The 26,461-nt window shown below is 41.0% G+C and overlaps 1 protein-coding gene across 7 annotated transcripts in view; it reads right to left on the bottom strand.

Annotated features, from left to right (window-relative positions):
• The window catches only part of LOC109423065 (progestin and adipoQ receptor family member 3), a 174,541-nt gene that overhangs the window by 115,866 nt on the left and 32,214 nt on the right, over window positions 1-26,461 (bottom strand). For 3 of the 7 annotated variants that reach the window (XM_062845460.1, XM_062845464.1, XM_062845461.1), the window contains exon 2: window positions 7,091-7,422. In XM_062845460.1, coding sequence (XP_062701444.1) covers window positions 7,091-7,252 — 162 coding nt within the window. In that variant the 5' untranslated portion in view covers window positions 7,253-7,422. Of the gene's footprint in view, window positions 1-7,090; window positions 7,601-26,461 lie in introns of those variants that run through there. The other 4 variants (XM_029852512.2, XM_029852513.2, XM_062845463.1 and 1 more) reach the window with 3 other exon arrangements.

The raw sequence follows: 26,461 nt of genomic DNA, 5'->3' as shown, positions 1-26,461 counted from the left end.
ATATGAGCGCGTTGGTAACACTGTTATATGACGTTCGTGCCATCACATATTGGTAGCACTGCGGAGCTGATGTGGCCGCGTCAACCTGTGTACCGGCATCGAGTCAGTAGCAGACCATTGGAGAGGTAAGACGTGTTTTGGGTGCGTTCAGCATTGCCGTGCCGAGTGATTCGCGAAATACAACAATGGCCGCCTTTGCTGTGGCTTGTTCTACTCCTATGTCGATTCCTGGATATTTACATTGGCGATCCTGCCAAATATTATTGGCATGTGAATTGAATCACTCGGTGCGGGAATGTTCTAGAAAAAATATTGTCAGAAATAAGTGATGTTTAGAAAAACCGCCGTGTGTGTGTGTTCAGTTAGAGTTAGCCATTTTGAATTGCAGGTGCGTAAGGAAAACCACCTAGAAAGACCTAAGAGGCGGCAGCTTGAGTGAGTAAAGAAAACCACAAGCATAAACGGTGCGTAAAGAAAACCACCGGAGAAGACCTTGGAGGCGACTGCTTAGTGTGTAATGAAAACCACAAGCATAACGGTGCGTAAAGAAAACCACCCAAAAGACCCTTGAGGCGACCGCTGTAGTGAGTAATGAAAACCACCAGCAAGAAGGTGTGTAAGGAAAACCACCTCGATAGTGACGCTGCATGACGACCACTTGATTAAAAGAGCAGTGAAAATTGTGAACCACAGATAAATTGCTATTTTTACGAATTGAATCATCTGATAATTTGATGATTACTTGAGAGAATAACAGTTCTAAGTCGATTTGTTTAATTTTAAACATTTCAGATTCCAGATACTGGATACGCGAGACTGTTAACGCTACAATGGCATCGAAAGGAAGATATGTTCGAATCTGTAATTCGGACGGAAGGGACGTTTCGGATCAGGAATCGGATTCGACGGAACTGGTCGACGCTGGGAGATACGTTCGCGCACCGAAGGTCACTGATGACGAATATGGAGAACAAAACGACGATAACGAAGTAGATCCGTACGCTCCGAAATACACAACGGTGGACCCAGTTCGAGAAAACGAACGGCTAAAGCAACAGCTGGCTGATATGCGTCAAATGGTCGCGGAGATCACGTCGAGAAACAAGGACCGAGACCACAACGCCGAAGCCAACGATGCGGAGGATAGCTGGAACAATCCCCGTTCAATGGCATCGTCACAGTCCGATGGAAATAGTTCAAGCATCAGATGGGATCAAATGAAACCGTTTCCCAAGAATGTGCCAACGAACAGGATGTTTGAGGAATGGACCAAATACATCGAGAATTTCGAGATTGCTGCTTCACTGTCTAACGCTGTTGACCCCGTCCGACGATCACAACTGCTGTTTTTGTCAATGGGTGATCAGTTGCAAAGCATTGTGCGAGCAGCCAAACTCCGACCGAACTTAAACGACAAACAGTGCTACACTATTTTCGTCAGGAACATCGAGAAACATTTGCGATCCATGACAGATACCACTGCTGAGCATGAGGCTTTTTCATGCATGCAGCAGAGCAAAGGGGAGTCCGTGATGAATTTTCATGCCCGGCTCATGGAAAAGGCTCGTTTGTGTCGGTACAGTGCAGATGACCAAGAACGCTTTGTCCATGCTCAACTTCTGAAGGGCATGACAAATCGTGAGCTGGCCAGAACAGCGAGGACGTTCGGCTACGAGACTAACGTAATAGTGCAAGCCGCTGCGCGTGATGAGTCGTATCTAGCGGAGACAACACAGGCAGTGGGTGTGGAGAACGATTCGATCAACGAAGTACGTGGACGGATGCCGAGAATTAACATGAAGCGCGGAAGTGGAAGTGAATCCGGCGGAGTGCAGTTCCAGAACAAGAGGTTCCGTCCGGACAAGCAACAACGTGGCACTGGCAGTCGCTGTTCAAGATGCAACAAATGGATGCATCGAAATAGTCTATGCCCGGCCCTGAAGCTCAAGTGCAACAAGTGTGGAAAATCGGCCACTATGCTGTGGTCTGCCGAACGAATCGCATAAACGCCGTACAGGACTACGATCTATCGCAGCAGCTGAAGACAGATACTAAGCAAGAAGAGGTAAAGCAAAATTGATTTGTTTTAAATTTCATGCAATAAATAAGTTACATGTGCACTTGTTAGTCGCATACATGCTGAATTCTCATCCGAAAATTTTGTTTCATTTTTTAACAGCTTAATGCACTCTCACTTGAGGACGTATTGATCAACTGCTGTTTGGGATCATCTAGCCCAATTAAGTTTTTGATCGACTCAGGGGCGGATGTAAACGTAATCGGAGGACTTGATTGGCAAATCTTGAAAATGGAGTATGACGCAGGTTTGGTTGAACTGAAACCGATCGAAATTGGTTCCGAAAGAGGTGTGCGTGCATACGCATCGAAGGCTCCAATGAATATAGAGTTTGCGTTCAGAGCTACTGTCGGTGTGGTTGCCTCGACGAAGTCGGTAGAAGCAGACTTTCTTGTGGTGAGGGAAGGGAAGCGTTCTCTTCTTGGCAGATCGACGGCAAGCGACTTGGAGTTACTGTTCATAGGGCCACAAGTGAACAAGTGTGAAGCTGTCGACCACAAGGTATTCCCCAGAATCCCGGGAGTAAAGATCAAATTTAGCATCGACAGAAGTGTGCCACCAACCCGAAACGCATATTACAACATACCTGCGGCTTACCGGGAAGGTGCCCGACAACGTTTGTTGGAGATGGAATCAAGTGGAATTATTGAAAGAGTAACGACTGCTCCGGAATGGATAAGTGGCATGTCCGCTGTATCGAAAGGAAAGGACGATTTCCGGCTCGTCGTTAACATGAGGGCACCCAACCGAGCTATCAAGAGGGAATACTTCCGGCTGCCAGTTCTTGATGAGATGAAAATCAAGTTGCACGGTGCACGATTCTTTACGAAGCTAGATCTAAAAAGTGCTTACTATCATTTGGAACTAAGCAACGAGTCACGAGACTTAACTACATTTTTGGCGGAAAACGGTATGTTCCGATTTACCCGGTTAATGTTCGGGGTCAACTGTGCACCGGAAATATTTCAGCGCGAGATGACCCGGATACTAGAAAGCGTTGAAAATAAAATCGTCTACATTGATGATGTCCTACTGTTTGCCAACAGTCTTGAGGAGCTACGTGAAATCGTTGCGCAGGTGCTTCGAATACTCAAGGATAATAATCTGACCTTAAACACCGAGAAGTGCGAATTCGATAAAACGGAAATCACCTTTCTTGGTCACCGGTTGGATGAACATGGATTCCATATCGAAGAGGCAAAGATACGAGCAATTGAAAAATTTCGGAGGCCCACGACGACTTCTGAACTCCGCAGTTTTCTTGGGTTGGCATCATTTGTCAGCCCATACATAAGAAATTTCACGTCGATTTCGAACCCTTTGTGGTCAGTCGTTGGATCGAAAACATGGTGCTGGGGTACTAAGCAGGAGGAAGCATTCAACAGTTTGAAGCAACGAATAATCAACTGCACTGTATCGCTGGGTTACTTTTCCGAACAAGAAGACACTGTGCTGTATACCGATGCATCACCTAATGCTTTAGGTGCTGTTTTAGTGCAAGAGAAAACTGGAAACGCCCCACGTATCATCAGTTTTGCGTCGAAAGCATTGACCGAAACAGAAAAGAAGTACGCTCAGAACCAACGAGAGGCTCTTGGAGCAGTTTGGGCAGTTGAACACTTCTCGTACTTCTTGCTGGGTCGAAAGTTCACTTTGCGTACTGACGCTAAGGGAGTTACCTTTATTTTCAACCGGTCTCGAGAGAATTCGAAAAGAGCCTTAACAAGAGCAGATGGGTGGGCACTGAGGCTCAGCCCTTATAATTATGTTGTGGAATACGTGAAAGGTGATGACAACATAGCTGATCCCTCGTCCCGATTATATCAGGGAGAAGACGAGCCATTTGATGAAGAATCAAGCCCTTGGGAAGTGGCCCATCTCGAAGCAAACTTAGTTGGTTTCTTGACCGAAGACGAAGTCAAAGAGTTCACCAAGAAGGACAAAACTATACAAGAGGTAGGTACAAGAGGTATATGCAAGAGAAAGTTTAAGCTTATTTATATTTCAACTATAATTGTAGGTTACAGAGGCCCTGAATTCGGGAAAATGGCCAAAGCATTTGAACAGGTTCCAAGCAGTGTCTGATAATCTGGTAATGAAGGCTGGAATGCTAACAAAGCTAGGATGTGTCGTGATACCTGATCAGCTACGTCGAAAGACTCTTGAAGTTGCACATACTGGCCATCCATCTGCAGCGAAGTTTAAGAGTATCCTTCGCGAAAGAGTATGGTGGCCAGGAATGGCTAAAGATGCTGTTGAGTGGGTGAAGGCGTGTGAAGCCTGCGCTTTAAACGGCAGACCAGAAAAGCCGACACCCATGAAGCGCAAAGTTGCACCGAAGACAGTTTGGGAAACAATCGCACTAGATTTTAATGGTCCCTACGCGCGCTACGGAGGAATTTCTGTTTTGGTTATTATCGACTACAGATCAAGATATGCAATTGCAAAACCTGTGAGGTCGACTAGCTTTGAGAACACAAAAAAGGTCCTTGATGAGGTATTCAACAGAGAAGGATTTCCCGAAGCCATCAAGTCTGACAATGGACCACCGTTCAATGGGGAAGAGTACAAGAACTACTGCAGCGATAGAGGAATTCAGACGGTATTTTCTACGCCATTTTTCCCACAACAAAATGGGCTAGTGGAAAACTTTATGAAAGTTGTGAATAAGGCAATGTCTACAGCTCTGTCGAGGGGACGCGACTTTCAGGAAGATCTTCAAGCAGCGGTAAATGCCCATAATTCAGCTGCCCATACAGTTACTAGGTTGCCACCTGAAGAGGTTATGTATGGTAGAAGAATCCGGCGTGGACTACCCCTGATAAATCGTGGTAGGGTGGACATAGACGACCTCTTACTGGACACAAGAGACGCCGAATCGAAATTATACTTTAAGGCCTATGCGGATGAGCGGAGGGGTGCAAAACTGTGCAAAGTTCACCCCGGTGATGAAGTTATACTGGAACGCCAGTCTAAAGCGAAAGGAGACGCGAGATTCGACAAAAAACGTTACACTGTAATTGAGGAACAAAACGGCAACCTGCTGCTTAGCGATGAGGATGATCATCATGTTCGTCGTCATGTGACCCAGGTCAAGAAAGTTCACAACTGGCGAAATTCGGAAACCGGAGAAGAATCGGAAGAAACTACAGGAAGTCGGCCGACTAGGGCTAAGAAAACCCCGGGTTACTTGTCTGATTACGTACGGCAAGTCGATGGAAACTGACTACCTACGAACAAGATACACGAAGTGAATTTGATATACTTTTGCTGAAATGAAAAAGTCGAAATAAATAACTACCAATACGTTCCTAAGTAACCTTATACTCACAAATTTATTTCGATATATTCCTCACAAATAGGTTATTCTTTTCTATTTTGTTTCTCCTTGCTCCACGGGACTTGATTGGAAGTAGCGCATCTTGGTTTTTGGTCTGCCCCATTAGCGAAACGGAGTGTTCAAAGCGGTGTCGATATTTCCATTTTCTCGATTTGATCGCTGTGGTGTCTCCATTCATTCTCCAGTTCCTTGCCTCAAAATTGTCCTGCATTCGCCTAACCGCCAACGATGCTCGATGAAATAACGTAAAACGGTGAATAGATCGAATTTCAACTACTGCGAGCGATGCACTTGGATGCACTCTGTGTTTTTTCGTTTTTTTTCCTCTGAAGGAATCATCGAATTAAGCTGTCAAAATCGCGAAGTCAAAACAGCCAGCCGTTACGCGAATGACACTGTAGGGGTGCTCAAGTAAATTCCGATGTCGATCAAAATTGCATGCACGGAAAAATTTTAATTTTCATTTTACTGCATGTATTGTGGAGGAGTTTTGCATGTAGTTGACTATTACAAATTGTCAATCAATCAAGGAAGGAAAGGCTGGTAATTTTATTTTCATCAAGAGAAAAAGGAAATCACTTAAGAGGGGTCATTCGAGACAGTTGAACAAATTTACATAATTGATGTAAAGGTGATGTAAAGGTGGACCCTAATAAAAACGTATTATACACTGCTGATAGGGTGAATGATTGTGTCATTCCCTGTATGATCAAGATGATAGCCCGAAAGGGTTGTTAAGCACGTTGTATCATATTTTTCTATTAGGGGAGTCAAACGTGGAGTAAATGCAAACAGCAAGGCAAAAAGTAAATCTGATTTTAAGTTTTTAGTTGATAGTAGATATTTTTTTTTTTTAAAGAAGGGGAAGGATGTAAGGTACCGTGTATACGGGCCTTGATATATATATTCCTATCCCTTACATATGAGCGCGTTGGTAACACTGTTATATGACGTTCGTGCCATCACATATTGGTAGCACTGCGGAGCTGATGTGGCCGCGTCAACCTGTGTACCGGCATCGAGTCAGTAGCAGACCATTGGAGAGGTAAGACGTGTTTTGGGTGCGTTCAGCATTGCCGTGCCGAGTGATTCGCGAAATACAACAATGGCCGCCTTTGCTGTGGCTTGTTCTACTCCTATGTCGATTCCTGGATATTTACACTTACCAATAGAGAGTACTCATGTACGCCCCCTCCCTTCTCGAAGTCATTCCTAATGGGCGCACCGTGAGGGTAAGGAAGAGAGAAATAAGTTTTAAGTGGGTCAATCGCTACATAACCCGAGGAACAATCTCTTAGGTATTTGATTAGCAAATTTTCTCTTTCTATCAAAAAAACTATTGATATCCCAATCACAGTATCATAAGTTAAAAGTTAAGGGGGGGAGCTATTAGCTCCTGTTACCCCTGGAACCTCTCATAAAACCTGCTAAGCGTTCCAAAAATCCTTTCAAACTCGTTTAATGCCCTTCCCTCAACCCTCTGGTACTTCCAGAAACGCCTAAGAAACTCCCTGAAACGACCATGGTTCCCCTCGCAACCCTTTGAATCCCCCAATACCCTGCAAAACCAACTTATAGTACACTGAAACGTCCTAAAACCTATCAGGTCGTATGTTGCAAAGAAATTTTTATTTAAGTTAGCATGTGTAGAATAGAAATAAATAAAATCTTACCTTTTTGTTCTTTGTAAACCGTTGGTAGCATGTGGCAGCCGTCGTCGTGGTAGTAATCAGTGTCGAGGCCACTATACCGCTGGTGTTCATGTTTTCGTCCATCTTCATCGCTGCACTACTGGCTGCTGCCAGCAGCTCTGACAGATTGTTCAGCTCTTCCATAATTGCTTCTGCCGTTGTACACACTTTTTGTATCAATTTGATTGATTAACTTATTCTTCTGTTATAAAACACTACTTATTGATAATTTATCACTTCAGTATCACCATTGCATTGTTGTCAGTAATCACTCATTCTAGCAAATTCAAAGAACAAGACATGAGTACATTCACCTGTAACGAACTTGACCGCATAAGTAATCGCGCTTTTTCTTCATTCTTCCTTAAACGTGAACTTAACTGTTTAAAATAGTCACATAAAACGAATTACGCACGTCAGATTTGCACTAGAAGCCATCAGTTACGATGACATGCACTTTTGCCAGAGCACTTTGTCGCTTTATGCCATTTTCTTGGAGGTTCCGAGTGAGAGAGTTCAGATAGGTTAGTAGGTACTTAAATTGGCCAATATTACTGGGGGATGAGAAGCCAAAGCTAAACTTTCCCCAAACATACAGATAGATAGGTACTGTTCCGATGTCTGACTGGCGATGCACTCAAGTTACTCCTTTCGAGATTGTTGTGATTGAAGGCGAAAGCACATTGCATGGCAGCATTACCTTTGTCGTATAGCTAGCTATAGGTTCGTATATAAGTCAGGGCCGCACTGAGATCAATTGATTGAAAGGACTACTATCAATTAAAACATGATTTGAACATGGAAAAATAACACAACTGAACTCCAATCCCCAAGTTGAGAGGAGTAAAATGTAAAAAATATCGATCATAACTACATACTCTAAAAACGTGACAATGTTTCAAAAAAAAGTGCTCTAATTTTTATATCTATCATAAAGGATTATACGTTCTGTCGTGGGCGAGCGAATGCTTCATCACTTCTTTTACTTCTCCACGTTAAGTGAGATGGGCGCTATTCTCGCCTAAAATAGAAGATTGTAGATGCCTGTTAGTCGCAAGAAGTTATTTCATTGGTTACTTGTGTAAGTGTAGCAGATTTGGTCAATCAAGCTGAAGCTCTCAATTTTCCACCTAAAAATCCTGAGATAACATCTATCTTCTATCTATTCACTCATCAAAGGCCGACTCTGGCATTGCAGCATCGATGGCAGCAATTGCACACAGCAGCCGCACATTGCGCCAGGTCCCTTATACTAATAGCCCAGCAATTGTTTGGCATTTGCACGAAAGCATGCAAGTGGCGGCGGCGGCAGCATGGAGGCAGTTCGAAAGAAACTTAAAACTCAATAAACAAATTGTTCACGCCAGTCATCATCGTCAGCCACAGCAGTCCGTCGTCACAAGTGCCATTATCTATGTATAAGCAAAGCATTGCGAATTCACGTAAATTGTTTAGAAAAGTCCGCCTTTGAGGACGGCTATTGCTTGCCAACTTCTGAGCATTGCTAAGGTATGCTCATAAAGCCGTTGATGTACATGGTCTCAACATCCGGTTTTCAGTCGATATGCTGGCAGCATTGAGTTCGGGTAGTGGTATAGAAATCATAGTTCCTGGGGGTCAAAGGATGGAAATGTCACCAACCAAACCTCAGTAGAATAACTTTCATGTTTAATTTTTGGGTAGCATCCCTTGAAAACTACATACAATCCACAATGGGTCCAGAGCCGTATTTACGAAGACAAAAATGTTTGTGCCTAAACCATAAGTTTTAGATGCATGGTGTCTTTGGGAAAGTTTCTTCTTATTTCGACCTTTCTTCACATTATTGTGAAATTAGGATGGTTCCTCTAGTTTAGCTGATCCTAAAATCTGCTTATTAATAGTTTTATGTACGTTTACAAAATGTTGTACAAAGTTGTAAAACAACTTATTTGGAGCAAGTTTGCCGAAGAAACCATTATTCTATCTCTTATGGTTCCTAACTTATAATTTTTTTTAAAGATTCATGTTAGGGTGATCCATGAAATTCTGTTTTCTTGAAATAACTTTTAATTCGTTCGTTTCTCGTAAATGCTTTAGTCCGAGCACTTTTAGAACTATCAATAGCGCATATTTTTTCCAAAGAGCTCATTGTTCTAACTCTCAAGGTTAAAAAGATATTGGGTTTTTTCTTTGAAAAATCACTTTTTTTCAAAAAGTCATATCTCAAAAAGGAGCAAATGGATTTTCAATCTCTCGATTGCATTGAAAAGATCGTACTCCGTTCTATTAATGGTGAAAAAACTGCAGGTACCTTTTTTGTTTGAAGCTTTTTATTGAATTTTGAAAATACGATTTTTTTCATAAAAAGGCAGTTGTAACTTTGAAAATCGATGAGATACAGACTTGGCGTCTTCGACAACATTATGAGTTTTTGGCTGCTCTAAAAGTGCTCAAAACAAAATATTGCGAAAAAATCAACACATTAAATTATATTGAATAAAAACAGATTTTCATATGGAAAGCGGAACAATTCAAGCAAATTCAATTCGTCTTTGTTAGATAGATCGAAGTAACCATGTCAAAAATGTTTAAATTTGTTTATAATTCATATTTTGTCAATGAACTCAACTTAAAATATGATTTTGAGCTAATTTCCATCAATTTAATTTTAATTTATCACATCAATGTATGGATAGCGAAAATGTCAATCACTAGTATATGTTGATGTTAACGTAAAAGCCTATCAAAGTTACATGATTTACAAAATCTTATCAACATTGTGCCTTAATGGTGATGACAGTATAAATAAACATTGGTTCAAATGAAATGGATGACCATTTACCAAGCTACTTTGATCTATCTAACAAAGACGAGTTGAATTTGCGTGAAGTGTATCGTTTTTCATATGAAAATCTGTTTTTACTCAATATAATTTTATGAGTTGATTTTTTCGCAATACTTTGTTCTGGGCACTTTTAGGGCAGCCAAAAACTCACAATTTTGTCGAAGACGTCAAGTTTGTATCTCATCGATTTTCAAAGTTACAACTGCTTTTCCATGAAAAAAATCGTGATTTCAAAATTTAATAAAAAGCTTCAAACAAAAAAGGTACCTGCAGTTTTTTCACCATTAATAGAACGGAGTACGATCTTTTCAATGCAATCGAGAGATTGAAAATCCATTTGCTCCTTTTTGAGATATGACTTTTTGAAAAAAAGTGATTTTTCAAAGAAAAAAACGAATATCTTTTAACCTTGAGAGTTAGAACATTGAATTCTTTGGACAAAATATGCGTCGTTGATAGTTCTAAAAGTGCTCGGAACAAAGTATTTACGAGAAACGAACGAATTAAAAGTTATTTCAAGACAACAGAATTTCATGGATCACCCTAACATGAAACTTTAAAAAAAATATAGGTTAGGAACCATAAGAGATAGAATAATGGTTTCTTCGGCAAACTTACTCCAAATAAGTTGTTTTACAACTTTGTACAACATTTTGTAAACGTACATAAAACTATTAAAAAGCAGATGTTTGGATCAGCTAAACTAGAGGGACCACCCTAATTTCACAATAATGAGAAAAAAAGTCGAAAAATAAGAAGAAACTTTCCCAAAGACACCATGTATCTAAAACTTATGGTTTAGGCACAAACATTTTTGTCTTCGTAAATACGGCTCTGGACCCATTGTGGCAATCCAGTACTTTTTCCAAATTCATCCTGTAGCCCCATAGCCATACCCCTCCACAACTCATCTAATATTTAAACGATTCGTTAGGAGACATGATCGCTTATCCCTTAACCTAAAGATCTTCAGATTTCAAGCTTTCAGGAACTTCTTCAAGGTTATTTTTACGATGATTACAAAAATTACAATAATCGATAAGGCTAAGGCCGGGGTTGCATCTGCTGTTCATAGTAGCCGTCTTCATTCCACTCGGTCCATGGCTATTTGTCTATAGTTCCGCACTCTGCGTAGAGTCCACAGATCGTCGACCCACCTAGCTCGCTGCGCACCGAGTTTTCCGGTTGGATGATTCTCGAGAACCATTTTAGTCGGGTTGCTATCCGACATTTTGATGACGTGACCCACCCACCGTATCCTCCCGATTTTCGCGGTGTGGACGATGGTTGGTTCTCTCAGTAGCTGATGCAGCCCGCTCGTGGTTCATTAGCCTTCTCCAAGTCCCGTCTTCCATGTTTCGTGCCCATAGTGGACTACCGGTCTAATCAGCGTTTTGTAGATAGCTAACTTCGTGTGACGGTGAACTTTGTTCTGCGGAGTTCAAAGTAAGCACGATTTCCTGCCACAATGCGCCTCTGAATTTCTCTGCTGGTGTCGTTGTCGGTGGTCACCAGCGAGCCCAAGTACACGAATTCTTCAACCGCCTCGATTTCATCACCGTCGATAGAAATTCGCGGTGGCGGGCGTGATGATTTCTCCCCAGAGCCCTTTACAGGGCTGTTACAGCTGGCGCGGATTTTGCGTTTTGCGCGGTTTTTGCGTTTCGCGCGGATTCCGCGCGTTTTTGCTAATTATGGCGCGGATTTTGCGGAAATGGTTTCAAAATTCACTAACATTAAACATTTAGACATATATAACTAAAAAACTGAAAAAAAATGAAGTAAATTTTCAAATTTGAGTTATGGAATATTGACTTTGAGTAAAAACAATGTTAATGTTTCTTGCTTAGACTACTAGATAAGTTACTCTGCACTAAAAGCTCCGTCTGGTAAAATTGATAATACCCTCTTGTGAATGTCTTAGTGAACTCTTGAAGTAATTTCTGTTTTAATCCCGAAATCAATTTTCGGTCAATATTTTGGATAGAGTTTAAATTTCGGATAGAGTAATGGCAGAGATTCGACAAAAAACACCGAATCATGGCAAGATATCTGAAATAATTCGATCTTTTTGGTGACTCTGAAATCTGTTTTGTGGAATTAGCAAAAAAAAAACGTCAACAGAGAGTTGAGATTTTTTTAAATATTAAAAATAAATAAAGTCTAAAAGAAATTTCAGCCTAATTTGTCTAAAGTCTAAAGTCTAAAAGAAGTATCAGCCTAATCTGTTTTCTGACACAGTATGTCGTGAAATTTCTGAAATGTCTGAAAACAGATAAGACGTTCTGGAGATTTTTAAGAGTTCCATAGAAGAAGCTTTGGAAAAACTATATAAAATATTATTCATAAAAATTTCTAGTCAAACTTAAAAAAACATGAAGGATTTACAAGATTCATTATGAAAGAGTTCCAAAATGACGGAATTGACAAAATTCCTTAATCAGTTAATAATGGAACTTTTGTCGAATCGATTTTTTGCCGAAAACATGATAAAATTTATCTTTGAATTCCAATCGTCGCACTCGCTGCGGATACAGTTATTGAAGAGTTTATTGATAGATTTTTAAGAGGATTTTTTTTTACAAAATATTTGAAGAAATCTTCGATGTTTTCGGAATCCTATGACTTACGACATTTTTACTGAAATCTTCACTGAATTGCTAAGGGTTTGGTGCGGCCAGAAACTCTTTTCATAAAATTTTCTTGAATTCATACTTTTATTCATATCTTTTGTTGAATGTAAATTTTGCCTTAGGAATAAAATTTATTGGTCATTTAATAAATAAATTGAACTAGTATCTTCTCAAAATAAGTGTTTGCGAAAAGTAATCTATGAATTTCTCAAAAAGTTTCTGAAAATTTTCGTGCAATTATCCCGAACCAGCTTTTGGAACATATTCCAATCCTTTTTCAGGATTTCTGCAATTATGTCGACTGTACATTATTTCAAAAGTTTTGTCAAGAATCCTTATTCGAAACTGATGCAGGGAACAGCACATTCTATTCTCGTAAAATAGTAGACACCCCGATCGATAAGCAATCAAAGAACAATTGATCTAAAACTTTTTTATTAAATGTTTAGAAACTTTAACCTGTGTTCAACAGTTTGAGTTGTTATCTAAAGTTATCAATATGTATTGCAACAAATGACACGAATAATTGATTTTCTCTAAAAAAAATCTGGATTTATATGAGTTTAATTATTCAAAATCATATGTTTTTGTATTGGCGCGGTTTTGGTGACCTCGACGCGGACTTCATATGGCTTGGTGCGGATTTTGCGGTTTCCAAATTGACACTTTTGTAACAGCCCTGCCTTTACCATCATGTACTTTGTCTTCAACACATTAATGACTAATCCGATTCGCCTGGCTTCACTCTTTAGTCGGATGTACGTTTCCGCCATCGTCTCAAATTTGCGAGCTACAATATCAATATCATCAGCGAAACCAAACAGCTGAACGGACTTCGTGAAAATCATTCCACTCGTGTTTATCCCTGCTCTCCTTATTACACCCTCTAAAGCAATGTTAAACAGCAAGCACGAAAGGCCATCACTTAGCCGTAACCCTCTGCGAGATTCGAAGGGGCTCGAGAGTGTCCCTGATACTCGAAGTACACACATCACTCGATCCATCATTGCCTTGATTAATCGTATCAGTTTATCCAGAAATCCGCATTCGTGCATAATCTGCCATAGCTGTTCTCGATCGATTGTATCATACGCCGATTTGAAATCGATGAACAAGTGATGTGTGGGCCGTTGTAGCGCGTTCACCCATGAGTCCAGCCTGATATTGCCCACGAGCTCTCTTGAAATCGGTGATAGACGGCGGCATTAAATTTGAGAGAGTACCTTGTAGGCAGCGCTCAGTAGTGTGATCGCGCGATAGTTCCCTCCGCAATCCAACATGTCGCCCTTTTTGTAGATGGGACACACGATACCTTCCATCCACTCCCCCGGTAATATTTCCTCCTCCAAATTGGTAATGATCCAGTGTAGTGCTCTCACCAGTGCTTCTCCACCGTATTTTAGAAGCTCGCTTGGTAGTTGATCTGCTCCAGCGGCTTGGTTGTTTTTCAACCGGTCAATCTCCTCCTCAATCTCTTGGAGGTCAGGGGCCGGAAGTCTTTCGTCCTGTGCATATACTCCTAGATCTGTTACCACGCCACCTACGGTACTTGCAACGTCGCCGTTGAGGTGCTCATCATAATGCTGCCGCCACCTTTCGACCACCTCACGCTCGCTCATGAGAATATTTCCGAGATTATCTCGGCACATGTCGGCTTGTGGCACAAAGCCTCTGCGCGAGCGGTTCAGCTTCCCGTAGAACTTTCGTGTGTCCTTAGCGCGGTACAGCTCTTCCATCGCTTCGCGATCTCGTTCTTCCTGTTGGCGCTTCTTCATCCGGAAGACTGAATTCTGCCTGTTCCGCGCCTCTCTGTAACGTACAGTGATTCTTGTATCACATGTGTGTCATAAGTATTACGCAGCTACTCGAGAATAATTTACCGTCGATTAGAACGTTGTCGATTTAGTTTTCTGTATGATGGTCCGGTGATATCCAGGTGGCTTTGTGGATATCTTTGCGGGGGAAGAATGTGCTGCGGACTACCAAACCACGGGAAGCCGCAAAGTTTACGCATCGCTGGCCATTATCATTCGATACGGCGTTCAGGCTGTTTCGTCCGATTACCGGTCTGTACAAAATTACAAAAAATCGGAGAAAATTCGATCGATTTTGAAACATTTTGTATGGGTTGAAAACTTAGCTTAGCTTAGCTTAGACTGACTGCACACATCTATGGTTGCTATTCCGTGATTGACCCGAACCAATGACAGTTGCACAATGAATCAACTGAATAATTGACTGGGAGTGGTCAATATTCTCACTGTGCACGCTTCAGAGACTCTCTTTAACAGTACAATAACGGCGCCGGCCACGTCCTTGCAGTCAGGTTGGAAGAGGGAAGGAATATTAGTAACAACCTTTGTTAAGTGAAGGCCCGCGTTTACCGCTGCGACTCCACCAAAGGCTGTAGGAAGGAGTGTTTGTTAGTAGGAAAGGTATCGTTGGGTCTGGATTCACTTTGACAAGTAATATGACCTTCGTGTCATGCTGGTTGCCGCGCTATTATCTGCTTTACGCGGGAGGCAAACAATCGACCACCCGCATCAGGTGGTATGGGTTGAAAACTTGGTGAAAAACTTTAAACATCATTTACTCGAAAGTGAATTTTTATCACTTACATCCCTTTGCTTCTAACCCTCATATTTTTTTGTTTCGCCATTTGGCGACCATTTTGAAAATAGGGTGGTCCTGAAAAACGACATTTTCCCGAACCGTCATAACTTTTGAACCGATTGACCGATTTGCAATATTTTTTCACAAATTAAAAGATTATTAATTCTAAATTTAAGAAAAAAAAATCGCGAAAATATTATTAACCTTTAAAATGGTAAAAATATCCGTTTTTTTAAGATTTTCAAAATGTTGGACCACAACGGCTATACATTTTTGTATGTTTTAACGTAAACTTTCGTAAACTTTTTACATAACATATCAAAAAATTAGAAATGTTCTTCAAGTAATTTTTGAGTTGCGTTTTTTTCTAATTCCAAGTTTTGTGCACATATACGTATGGAATAACCATGCGTTTCCATCACTTTCGAAATGCCGTATATTTTATTTATATTATTTTTATGTTAATATACACTAGTGACCCGATTTTGTCAGCCCCTTTTCAGAACACATTTTTTGCTCTCCATAAAAACCTGAACAATTTTTCAAACTTTTAATCCCTCCATGTTCTGCGTTTAAGCTGTAGTTTGATGATAAACATGAATTAATTGGTTAAAGTTTCACCGTGAGCTTACGAAAGCAAAAAGTTTGTCGTAAACTGGGGCTGAAAAAATCGGGTCCTTACTGTAGGGGAGACTTGATCCCTTTTTCTTAACTTACCTGAAACTTTAAGAAAAAACAAAAAACTAGATCCGATTTCCGTACCAAATGGCAGGTAAACATCTATTGCAAGTTAATACACAACAGAAGGCCTTTAACAGACTCTCGAGCACTTCGATCAGCACCTGAACGGCGTGGAGAACGTAGGCACGGGAGCCCACGGCAACGGAAGAAACGACGACGCCAATGCAGCGGAGGACGGAAACAAACCAACTCCCACGCTGAGGGAAGTTAAGGATGCCATTCACCAGCTCAAAACCAACAAAGCAGCTGGTAAGGATGGTATCGCAGCTGAACTCATCAAGATAGGCCCAGAAAAGTTGGCCACCTGTCTGCATCGGCTCATAGTCAGGATCTGGGAAACCGAACAGCTACCGGAGGAGTGGAAGGAAGGAGTAATCTGCCCCATTCACAAGAAAGGCGACCATTTGGAATGTGAGAACTTCATGACGATCACTATTTTGAATGCTGCCTACAAAGTGCTATCCCAGATCATCTTCCGTCGTCTGTCACCTAAAACAAATGAGTTCGTGGGAAGTTATCAAGCCGGCTTCATCGACGGCCGGTCGACAACGGACCAGATCTTTACCGTACGGCAAATCCTCCAGAAATGCCGTGAATACCAGGTCCCAACGCATCACCTGTTCATCGACTTCAAAGCGGCATACGACAGTATCGACCGCGCAGAGCTATGGAGAATCATGGACGAAAACGGCTTTCCTGGGAAGCTGACTAGACTGATTAAAGCAACGATGGACGGTGTGCAAAACTGCGTAAGGGTTTCGGGTGAACTATCCAGTTCATTCGTATCTTGCCGGGGACTGCGACAAGGTGACAGACTCTCATGTCTACTCTTCAACATCGCGCTGGAAGGTGTGATGCGACGAGCCGGGCTCAACAGCCGGGGAACGATTTTCACAAAATCCGGTCAATTTGTGTGCTTTGCGGACGACATGGACATTATCGCTAGAACATTTGGAACGGTGGCAGAACTGTACACCCGCCTGAAACGCGAAGCAGCAAAGGTCGGACTGGTGGTGAATGCCTCAAAAACAAAGTACATGCTGGTAGGCGGAACCGAACACGACCGGAACCGTCTGGGTAGTAATGTTACGATAGACGGGGATACTTTCGAGGTGGTGGAGGAATTCGTCTACCTCGGATCCTTACTGACGGCTGACAACAACGTGAGCCGTGAAATTCGGAGGCGCATCATCAGCGGAAGTCGGGCCTACTACGGGCTCCAGAAGAAACTGCGGTCGAAAAAGATTCACCCACGCACCAAATGCACCATGTACAAAACGCTAATAAGACCGGTGATCCTCTACGGGCACGAGACATGGACCATGCTCGAGGAGGACCTACAAGCACTCGGAGTTTTCGAGCGACGCGTGCTAAGAACGATCTTCGGCGGTGTGCAGGAGAACGGCGTGTGGCGGAGAAGGATGAACCACGAGCTCGCTGCACTTTACGGCGAACCCAGCATCCAGAAGGTGGCCAAAGCCGGAAGGATACGGTGGGCAGGGCATGTTGCAAGAATGCCGGACAACAACCCTGCAAAGCTGGTGTTTGCAACGGATCCGGTTGGCACAAGAAGACGTGGAGCGCAGAGAGCACGATGGGCGGACCAGGTGGAGCGTGACTTGGCGAGCATCGGGCGCGACCGAGGATGGAGAGCGGCAGCCACGAACCGTGTATTATGGAGAAATGTTGTTGATTCAGTTTTATCTTGAATTTGATGTAATACTAAATAAATGAATGAATGAAGGCCTTTAAATTATTGTTAAAGTTTTCAAAACTGTGTTTTTATGGAGGCATGTCTTATGATGTATTTTTCAAAAATGGGTGACACTTGATCCCCCTTTGAGCACATGGTTTATTTAAAGGGAAAATAATTCCAGAGTCTTCCTATACATTTTCTTTTCGAGTTTTCTTGTATTTTCGATTAATATGGAGTATTTGAAATTGTAATATTGCCTTAATTTTTTAAGGATATGCCGTATTTTCAAAATGGGGAGACTTGATCCCCCTTTTCTTGGTTTGTACTAAAGTTATAATTATCTGACACATTTTATCGTTGAATAGACTAGAATTCCAAGTAAATAGAGGCTTCCGAATAGAATTTTATTTTTTACATGTATAATGTGTGTGTAATCCTCGAGGGATCAAGTCTCCCCATGTCACTGTTGTGTATACTAAGCTGAATTAAGTAAAATATGTTAACAACAATCTTATTTGGATAAATAAGTTTAAAAGTATTTTATTTAAACTATGTGCTGTGAAATTTTGACACGATTTGGTTCAATTTTCACAAAGTTATTGAAATTTTTCGGAATCGCCTAAAAGATTTCTGAAGGACTGAAAACAAACCATCAGCCGTTAAAAAATAATGCAATGTACAATCGAAATCACTAGTAGCCAAAACATAGTCGTTTGTCCAGGAGTAGTTTTGGAAAAAATATGCTAGAAGAAAAACGTTTTTGATTCCGAGCAAATATGGGAGGAACAAGTCTCCCCAGGGATCAAGTCTCCTCAGTCTCCCCTATATACAGCCATGGGCTACTTGGCGAACTTCAGTTTTTTTTCCTCCGCTGTTGGGGAATTTAAGCCACTGCGTCCAATAAGCTGAACTTTTGTGGCATGTCCCGTTTTGATATTCGCATCTAGCCAGCTAATTACCATGTGTCAAGTAATCAGCTTCTGCCACGACGCGTCGTCTCCCAGTCAGGTGCAATGGAATTAATAAACCCCAAGACCTTCCCAGGTTCTGCAGACCAGATCTCACTGGGTTGCAAGCAACCACTATTTAGAAATCTTTGCCTTCTTTGCCTTTACTAACTTCAGTTAGTAAAACTTCGTCTTCTTCTTCTTTAAGGCTCGACGTCCGCACTGGATCTTGGCCTGCCTTTCTTCTACTTAGCGTTCTTAGAGAACTTTCACAGTTTTTAATTGAAGGGCTTTCTTTGCCTGCCATGCCATTGCATGAATTTGTACATTCTTAGTCGAACCACCTTTGAGTTCGGACGTGCGTAACAGCGCGCTTGTAAATATTTTTAAAACTTAACTTAATATTTAATTTTTGACCCCGGGTCCGTGCGCGCGCGAACCTGCGTTAGTATTTTTTTTCTCTACTTTTCGCCTCACGCGAATCGCCGCCGCCGTGTGTGACTTTATTATTTTTTATTTTTTTACCCACCGCGAGTGCAATGAAGTGTGGAATTGTGAATTGTACGCAAAATGACAATCGCTTTCTGTGGCGTTGCCACGGTACCTGCAAGCGGGCATATCATGCTGCAACCAACCAACGAAACCATGAAGAGGTACTTAGCACATTTATGCTGCCTCTATGTCATGACTGCCAGGAGCAGTTCCTCACGGAACTTGACTTAAAACATCTCTCTGTCTCCCTCCGGGGCATGACAGAAAATATAGGACACACGTTGGCTGCTAATCATCAACTGCAGGCCAACATCAAAAGTCTCAGCTCCACGCATGACAATATACTCGAGCAAATTGAAACTATGTTCAAGGAAATAAAACAAAATATTTCCAGCGTCAGCAGCAGCAACAAAAAGTGTGCCACCGACTTAAAAACTACAATGGGTGCGCTCTTCGACACATCATCCGCAGACAGCAGTATGGCGATAGAAAAGGCCGCTAAACTGGCAGCAACAGCAGCAGTAGAAACAATAATAACAACAACAACAACAACCGCAACAACAGCAGCAGTATCAATAGCAGAATTAATTGACTGTTCGCTGCCTAAACTAATTAATGAGTTAAGGGACGACCTAGTGGATGCGAATTCCACTCTAGCATTCACCGTAAAGGCGCAAATGGAAGAAATGGCGAAGGCACTGTCTGCGCCAAAACCATGCAGCTCAGATCCGATTGCTATGAACAACTTAGAAACTGAACTGCTTAACTGCGAACCAGTTCCCAGCTGGCGTATGCTTGGCAGCAAACGAATATGGAAACGCGATTGGTCAGAGTACGACGCTAAAATGCGCTCTCGCCACCATCAGGAAAAAAATGAAGAAAAGGCGAGACGAAGGCGTAAGCGACGCAGAACACTTCACAATGAATGCAACAGCAAACGTATTGGATCTGACAAACAGCTTCTAGCCAATGCCAAGGTTCAATTTTCTAAGCCACCCTCCAACACAGACCACCCCATCGCAGCCCTCTCCGTTCCCAAATTCATCGATTTCAAGAAGGGAGAAACCATTAATCCATACCGAGTTGAAATGCTTAGGCAGCCTACCGACACCGCACCAACAGAAATACACCAAAGTGCATCATCATCACTGCACGAACAGCAACAGCAATGGCAACAAGCTCGAGCTGCGACGCCACCACCACAACAACAACAACAACAACAACAACAGCAACAATTGGACCCAATGCGTCCGCCAATAGTTCGACTTACTGAACAATCTGCAGCCGGTGACCAGCGCTTCTTGAAAGCACGACTCCGGGATCCCAAAATTATGGATCTTGTGCGCACATATCTATCATATTTACACGACCAACCACCTTCAGTATGTATTCGCGGAATCACCAAAACCAGTGCAGCTGTAATGCTAGCGGCCGAAGGCTTACCAGCGGACATTTTTCACCTGCGCGAGGTTTTCCTGAGCGTTCACGAAGAGCTCGGCATCCCACGGGACGACGCCATGGCAGACCTGCAGTCTCATCGAGCGTTCCTTTCTAGTGAACGCATTCAACGTCTTCAAAACGCAAGGGACGCGGCTCATAAATTTTCTCATCCAATAAATTTTCAACGCCGCTGACAGACTTCGATGAAGTAGCTGCAATTGACGACGAAAATATTTCTAAGCAGAATAGTATTGTAAGTATGACTAATCTTCCAAATACTTCTACGTCTTCACAACAGAATGCGACTGAAATTCTGATCTATTGTCAAAATTTCAATCGTATGAAAAGCCCAGCCAAAATGAAGGAAATTTATAAAAACATTTTAAGCTCTTCCTTTTCGGCTATTCTAGCAACTGAAACTAGCTGGGATGAAAGCGTACGAAGTGAAGAAGTTTTTGGAAGTGCATTTAACGTTTTCAGAGAAGACAGAAATTTTCTGGAGTCCCAAAAGAAGTCTGGTGGAGGAGTATTAATTGCAATTTCGAATAATTTCAATTCAGAAATTATTTCAGCACCTAAATGCAAAGACTTTGAGCATGTTTGGGTGAAATCTTGCCTTTCTGGCGAAACTCACGTGTTTGCCTCCGTATACTTTCCCCCAGATCACGCTCATAAAACTACTTACGATATCTTTTTTCAATCAGCTGAACAAATTTTATCGCAATTTCCTCCCGAGGTTAAAGTTCACATCTATGGTGACTTTAACCAACGCCAAGCAGACTTCATTCAGGACTCTGAAAATGAATGTATCTTACTCCCAGTCGTTGGAGACAATGAAACACTGCAGTTTATTTTTGACAAAACTGCTAATTTAGGCCTCAATCAAATAAATCATGTCAAAAACCAACAAAATTGTTATTTGGATTTCTTGTTCACTAATATTTACGAAGATTTTTGCGTGAGCGAATCATTGAATCCCTTGTGGAAAAATGAAGCTTTTCGCACAGCAATCGAATTATCAATATTTATTCATGGACATCAAAATCCCAACGACTTTGAGTACGAAGAAGTCTTTGAATATCAAAAAGCTAACTATGTCAATATAAAGCGTAGACTAGACAATATAAACTGGCAATCAACACTACGGAATGAAGGAAATGTCGAAAATGCTGTAAATCTTTTTTACAACATTATTTTCAAAATTATTCATGACGAAGTCCCTAAAAAGGAAAAAAGACGTAATGTCAATTTTAAATATCCCGTCTGGTATAATAAACAAATAAAAAATTTGAAAAATCGCAAACAGAAAGCGCATAAAATTTACAAAAAAAATAATTGCGATGAAAATTTGGAAAAATATTTAGACATTGCTAATCAACTAAATTTTGCCATTGACACCGCATTTGAAGAGTACAATGCCAAAACTGAAAATGAAATAAAGTCTTGCCCTAAGAATTTCTTCAATTACGTAAAAACTAATCTTAAATCTGACAATTTTCCAACTTCTATGAATCTTGATGAACACGTAGGCAACAATCCAGACGAAATATGCAACCTATTTGCATCATTTTTCCAAGAAATTTACACCACCTTTTCAGATCATGACCGTGACCGAGACTTTTTTGAATATATTCCTGAATTTCCTGTGGATATAACTCACAATGAAGTGACGGTACACGAAATCTTGAACGCACTTAAAATTTAGATGCTTCCAAAGGTGCTGGACCCGACGGTCTTCCTCCAGTATTTTTGAAGAATCTAGCTATGGAGCTCACCACGCCACTATTTTGGCTATTTAAAAAATCTCTCGAAACAGGTATCTTCCCCAAATCATGGAAAAGCTCTTTTTTGGTACCTATTTTCAAATCTGGCAAAAAATCTGACATACGTAATTACCGTGGAATTGCCATTATCTCGTGCATTCCTAAATTATTCGAAGCAATAATCAATAAAAATATATTTGCTCAAATTAAGAATAGAATAACGCACATGCAACATGGATTCTATAAAGGGCGCTTAACCGCTACAAATTTATTGGAATTCATTAACTTTTCATTGACTGCAATGGATAATGGCAATCACGTAGAAGCTCTTTACACTGACTTTAGCAAGGCATTCGACCGCATTGATATTCCAATGCTACTCTTCAAATTGCAAAAAATGGGTATAGAACCCCGACTTCTTAAATGGCTTGAATCGTACCTTACAAACCGCCAACAAATAATAAAAGTCAAAGGAAAAACATCACATCCCATTCAAGTCACTTCAGGAGTGCCTCAAGGTTCCCATCTGGGCCCTCTTTTATTTATTCTTTACATTAACGACATTTCCTTCATCCTGAAGAAAACAAAAGTGCTTATTTATGCCGACGATATGAAACTATATATGGAAATAAGAAATCAAGAAGACATCAACATATTTCAGAATGAAATTCGCATATTCCACACATGGTGTTCGAAAAACCTATTACAATTAAACATCAAAAAGTGTAATTTAATATCATTCAGCAGAAAACGAAACACACCAAACATATCAATTTCCTTAGGAGATCAGTATGTGGAAAAATGTAGTAGAGTTAGGGATTTAGGAGTAATCTTAGATTCTAAACTTAATTTCAATGACCACTACAATACCATTATACATAGGGCAAATAACATGCTTGGCTTCATAAAACGCTTTAGCTTTAATTTTGACGACCCCTACACAATAAAAACATTATATGTTGCCTATGTTAGGTCAATTCTGGAATATTGTAACATTGTCTGGTCCCCATTTCAAAGTAAGCATATCGATCGAATAGAATCAGTACAAAAGCAATTTCTATTATATGCTCTTCGAAAATTAGGTTGGACCACATTTCCTCTTCCATCTTATGAAGCGCGCTGTAGGCTTATCAATATTCAAACACTGAAACAGCGTCGTGAAACTGCAATGGCTTTATTTGTTAACGACATCGTTTCGCAGCGAATTGATTCAACTGAAATCTTATCAAAATTAAACTTTTACATACCCTCACGGCAATTGCGAAATCGACACTTGTTTAAAACTACCCATAGTCGCACAAACTATGCCAAAAATGAACCTTTGAATCAAATCATGAACATTTATAATCAACACTGTGAAACTATTGACTTAACTATGTCGCGGCATAATTTAAAGAAATATTTTAACACTATAAGAAATAACATCAGTAGTAGTACTTAAAATATTTAAAAAGCACAAATTATACACACATCCACCAGCATACACTATTTATATATTTTCTTATATGTATTTTATTAACAACATGTACTATAGCTTTAAGAAATGAAACAAAAACTGTATGTATATGTACTAGTCTACGTTGTTTGACGAAACTGAATAAATAAATAAATGGCAAGTACAATGATACTCTATGCCCAGGAAGTCAAGAAAAAATTTCCGACCGGAACGGGAATCGAACCCGCCATCTCCGGATTGGCGGTCCAAAGCCTTAACCACTAGGCTAGCTGGAGACCCCTAAAGTTATTAAAACATACCAGCGAATTTACCTGCTGCAGAGTGATAATCCTCCAAGAAATGCTTCAGACATTCATAACGAAGTTCCTTCTGAATTCCTGCATAAATTCCATCTGATTTTCCTACGGAAGTTTCTTCTCTGATTCCTCCTATAGTTATTTCTAAGATTCATTCTGGAGCTCCTTCTGGAATTCCTCCAGGAGTGCCTTCAGAGGTTGAGAGTTCTTACAGGAAATAATTCTGGGAAGTTCCTAATGATTTATTTTTTTGAGAATTCCTTCTGCAATTCCTTCTGGTAATTCTTCAAAAGTTTCTTCTGTGAGGAGTTCTTTCTAAGATTCCTCAAGGAATTTCTTTGAGTCCTTCTTGGATTCCTCCAGAAGTTCCTTCGAGGATTTTCTCACTAGTTCCTTTCCGGATAACCTCCTGGAGTTTCTTCTGAGATTCCTCCAAGATTTTCCAAGATTGACCAGAAGTTGCTTTTGGGATTTATCGAAGAGTTCTTTTAAAGATTCCTCTTTCTGGGAATTTCAACCGTGATTTCTTCCGGTATTTCTCCAGAAGTTCCTTTACTGAATTCACTCCTTCCTTTTATGATTCCTTCAAGAGCCTTCTGAAGTTCTTGATATTCCGGTGAAATTCCGGAGTGACTCTGGAAAACTCCAACGTGATTCTATATGAGTGATTCAGCTGATATTTTCCCATGGGTCTATCGAGGATTCCTTCAGAAATTCCCTCTGTGAAGTTCCAGGTTTTTTTTCTGAAATTCCTAAAGAGGTTCCATCTGGCATGCATCCAGAAGTACCCGGTATCCTCCAGTTTTTTTTTAAACCTCCTGAAACTCCTTTCTAAGATTTCTGAAAAGGTTCCTTCGGGGAACGGGGATTCCCAGAAGGAAATCCTGGAGAAAAGTAATCTCAGAAGCCGTGTAGCTGTCGGCGTAGAATAGCACTACGGACCACCTGTTCCGGGGGTAAAATACCACCAAACAGGTAACCCCAATCCAAGGTGTCAGGCAGGGTTCCTGATTTCCACTTTTCATCTTCTTCCACACTCGAATACAGTCAGCAGCGAACGGTTGTCGCTTTAGTTTGTGTGTTTACTTGTCAGCGACGACAGCAAACACCGACGAACGGTGAGAAGCCATACATAGAATTCAATCATTCGTCCACATTCGCATCGCAAGCGATGGAGAAGTGATGCGATTCGTGAGTTATATTGCGCGTACGAATATTTGAAGTTTTCAAAAAATGTTTATTATTTTCTTTGCTAATCTAGCATTTCAACAACAATACACTAAAAACGTATGCATTACATGCAGAAATTTTCTTCTAGTTATGATAATAGCCGCTTCGATCGCTCACCAGCATTCGTCACCATTCGCCATTCATTCATTCGCTTGCGATCCAAACTGCGACGATCGGCAACGAATATTAATGTCAACCAGCTTGTGCATCGCTTCCCACTGGTGATGGGGTTGCGTGTTTGATCACGACTATCCGTTTGCTGCATCCTTCTCGATTCGCTTCAGCAAAGAGGAGTGAATATGAATGGAGTGAGACGAATTTACCGATCCTTGGTGTCAGGCGACCCGTGCTGAGGGATGAATGGTTGAGGGGGTTTAAAAAAATTTTAATGTTCGATCTTTAACGGAGCCCGTAACGTGGGTAGATCGCCTTTTTGGGTTGCGTTGCGGTGATAGTGATAGATCTACCAAACCGAAATCTAGTGTCGTCCTATTTTTCAATTTTGGAATATGTGTTCTGGTAATTCAAGGATTTATAGTATTTAGTCCTTACTACTGGTGTTTTGGTGATTTCCAGTTTTTGAATAAAACTGAGTTTACCAACTTTACTTTGCATATAGTTAAAAACCTCAGCATCTGAGGCTAAATTCAATGCAAAGAAAATCAAATTGGGTTAGGGATCCATGTATGTACTAACTCTTCGAAGACTGGAAGGTGCTAGTACTCAAGGAACATACTAGAATCCTTATTACTGAACATATGTTCCATTATTGGAATAATATTGCTGCTAATGTTAAAACCCGGGTCCTAAACTTCCTACTGGGGAGAATTTAGCCGTAAAACAAGGGTGATGCTAGGTTTCCGATGCATGGCCACTATCAGTACTTTTGTTTTGTTTTCTAAGAAAACAAAACAAAAACTGTATCAAAATCGATACTTTATTGCCCCTCAATGGCAATTGAGTAATGCGACATGCACTACACTAAGGATACGGGTAATGTCACAATAGATCTAAAAACTGGTCGCAGTGACAAACCCGAACAGGAATAAAAAAAAATCTCAGAAGCAGCTTTTGAAGGAAACCCTGAACGAACATGTGGAGCAATTTATACAAAAATGCTTGAAATATTCCATTGGGGAATGAAGGAGGAACGCCGGTCGGGATGCAATTTCTAAGTAATTCCGGAAGGAGTTCCTAGAAGAATTCTGGAAAAAGTTCC

Source organism: Aedes albopictus, chromosome 1 (assembly GCF_035046485.1).
Source record: "Aedes albopictus strain Foshan chromosome 1, AalbF5, whole genome shotgun sequence".
NCBI lineage: Eukaryota > Metazoa > Arthropoda > Insecta > Diptera > Culicidae > Aedes > Aedes albopictus.
This window is presented reverse-complemented; position numbering and strand designations above follow the sequence as displayed.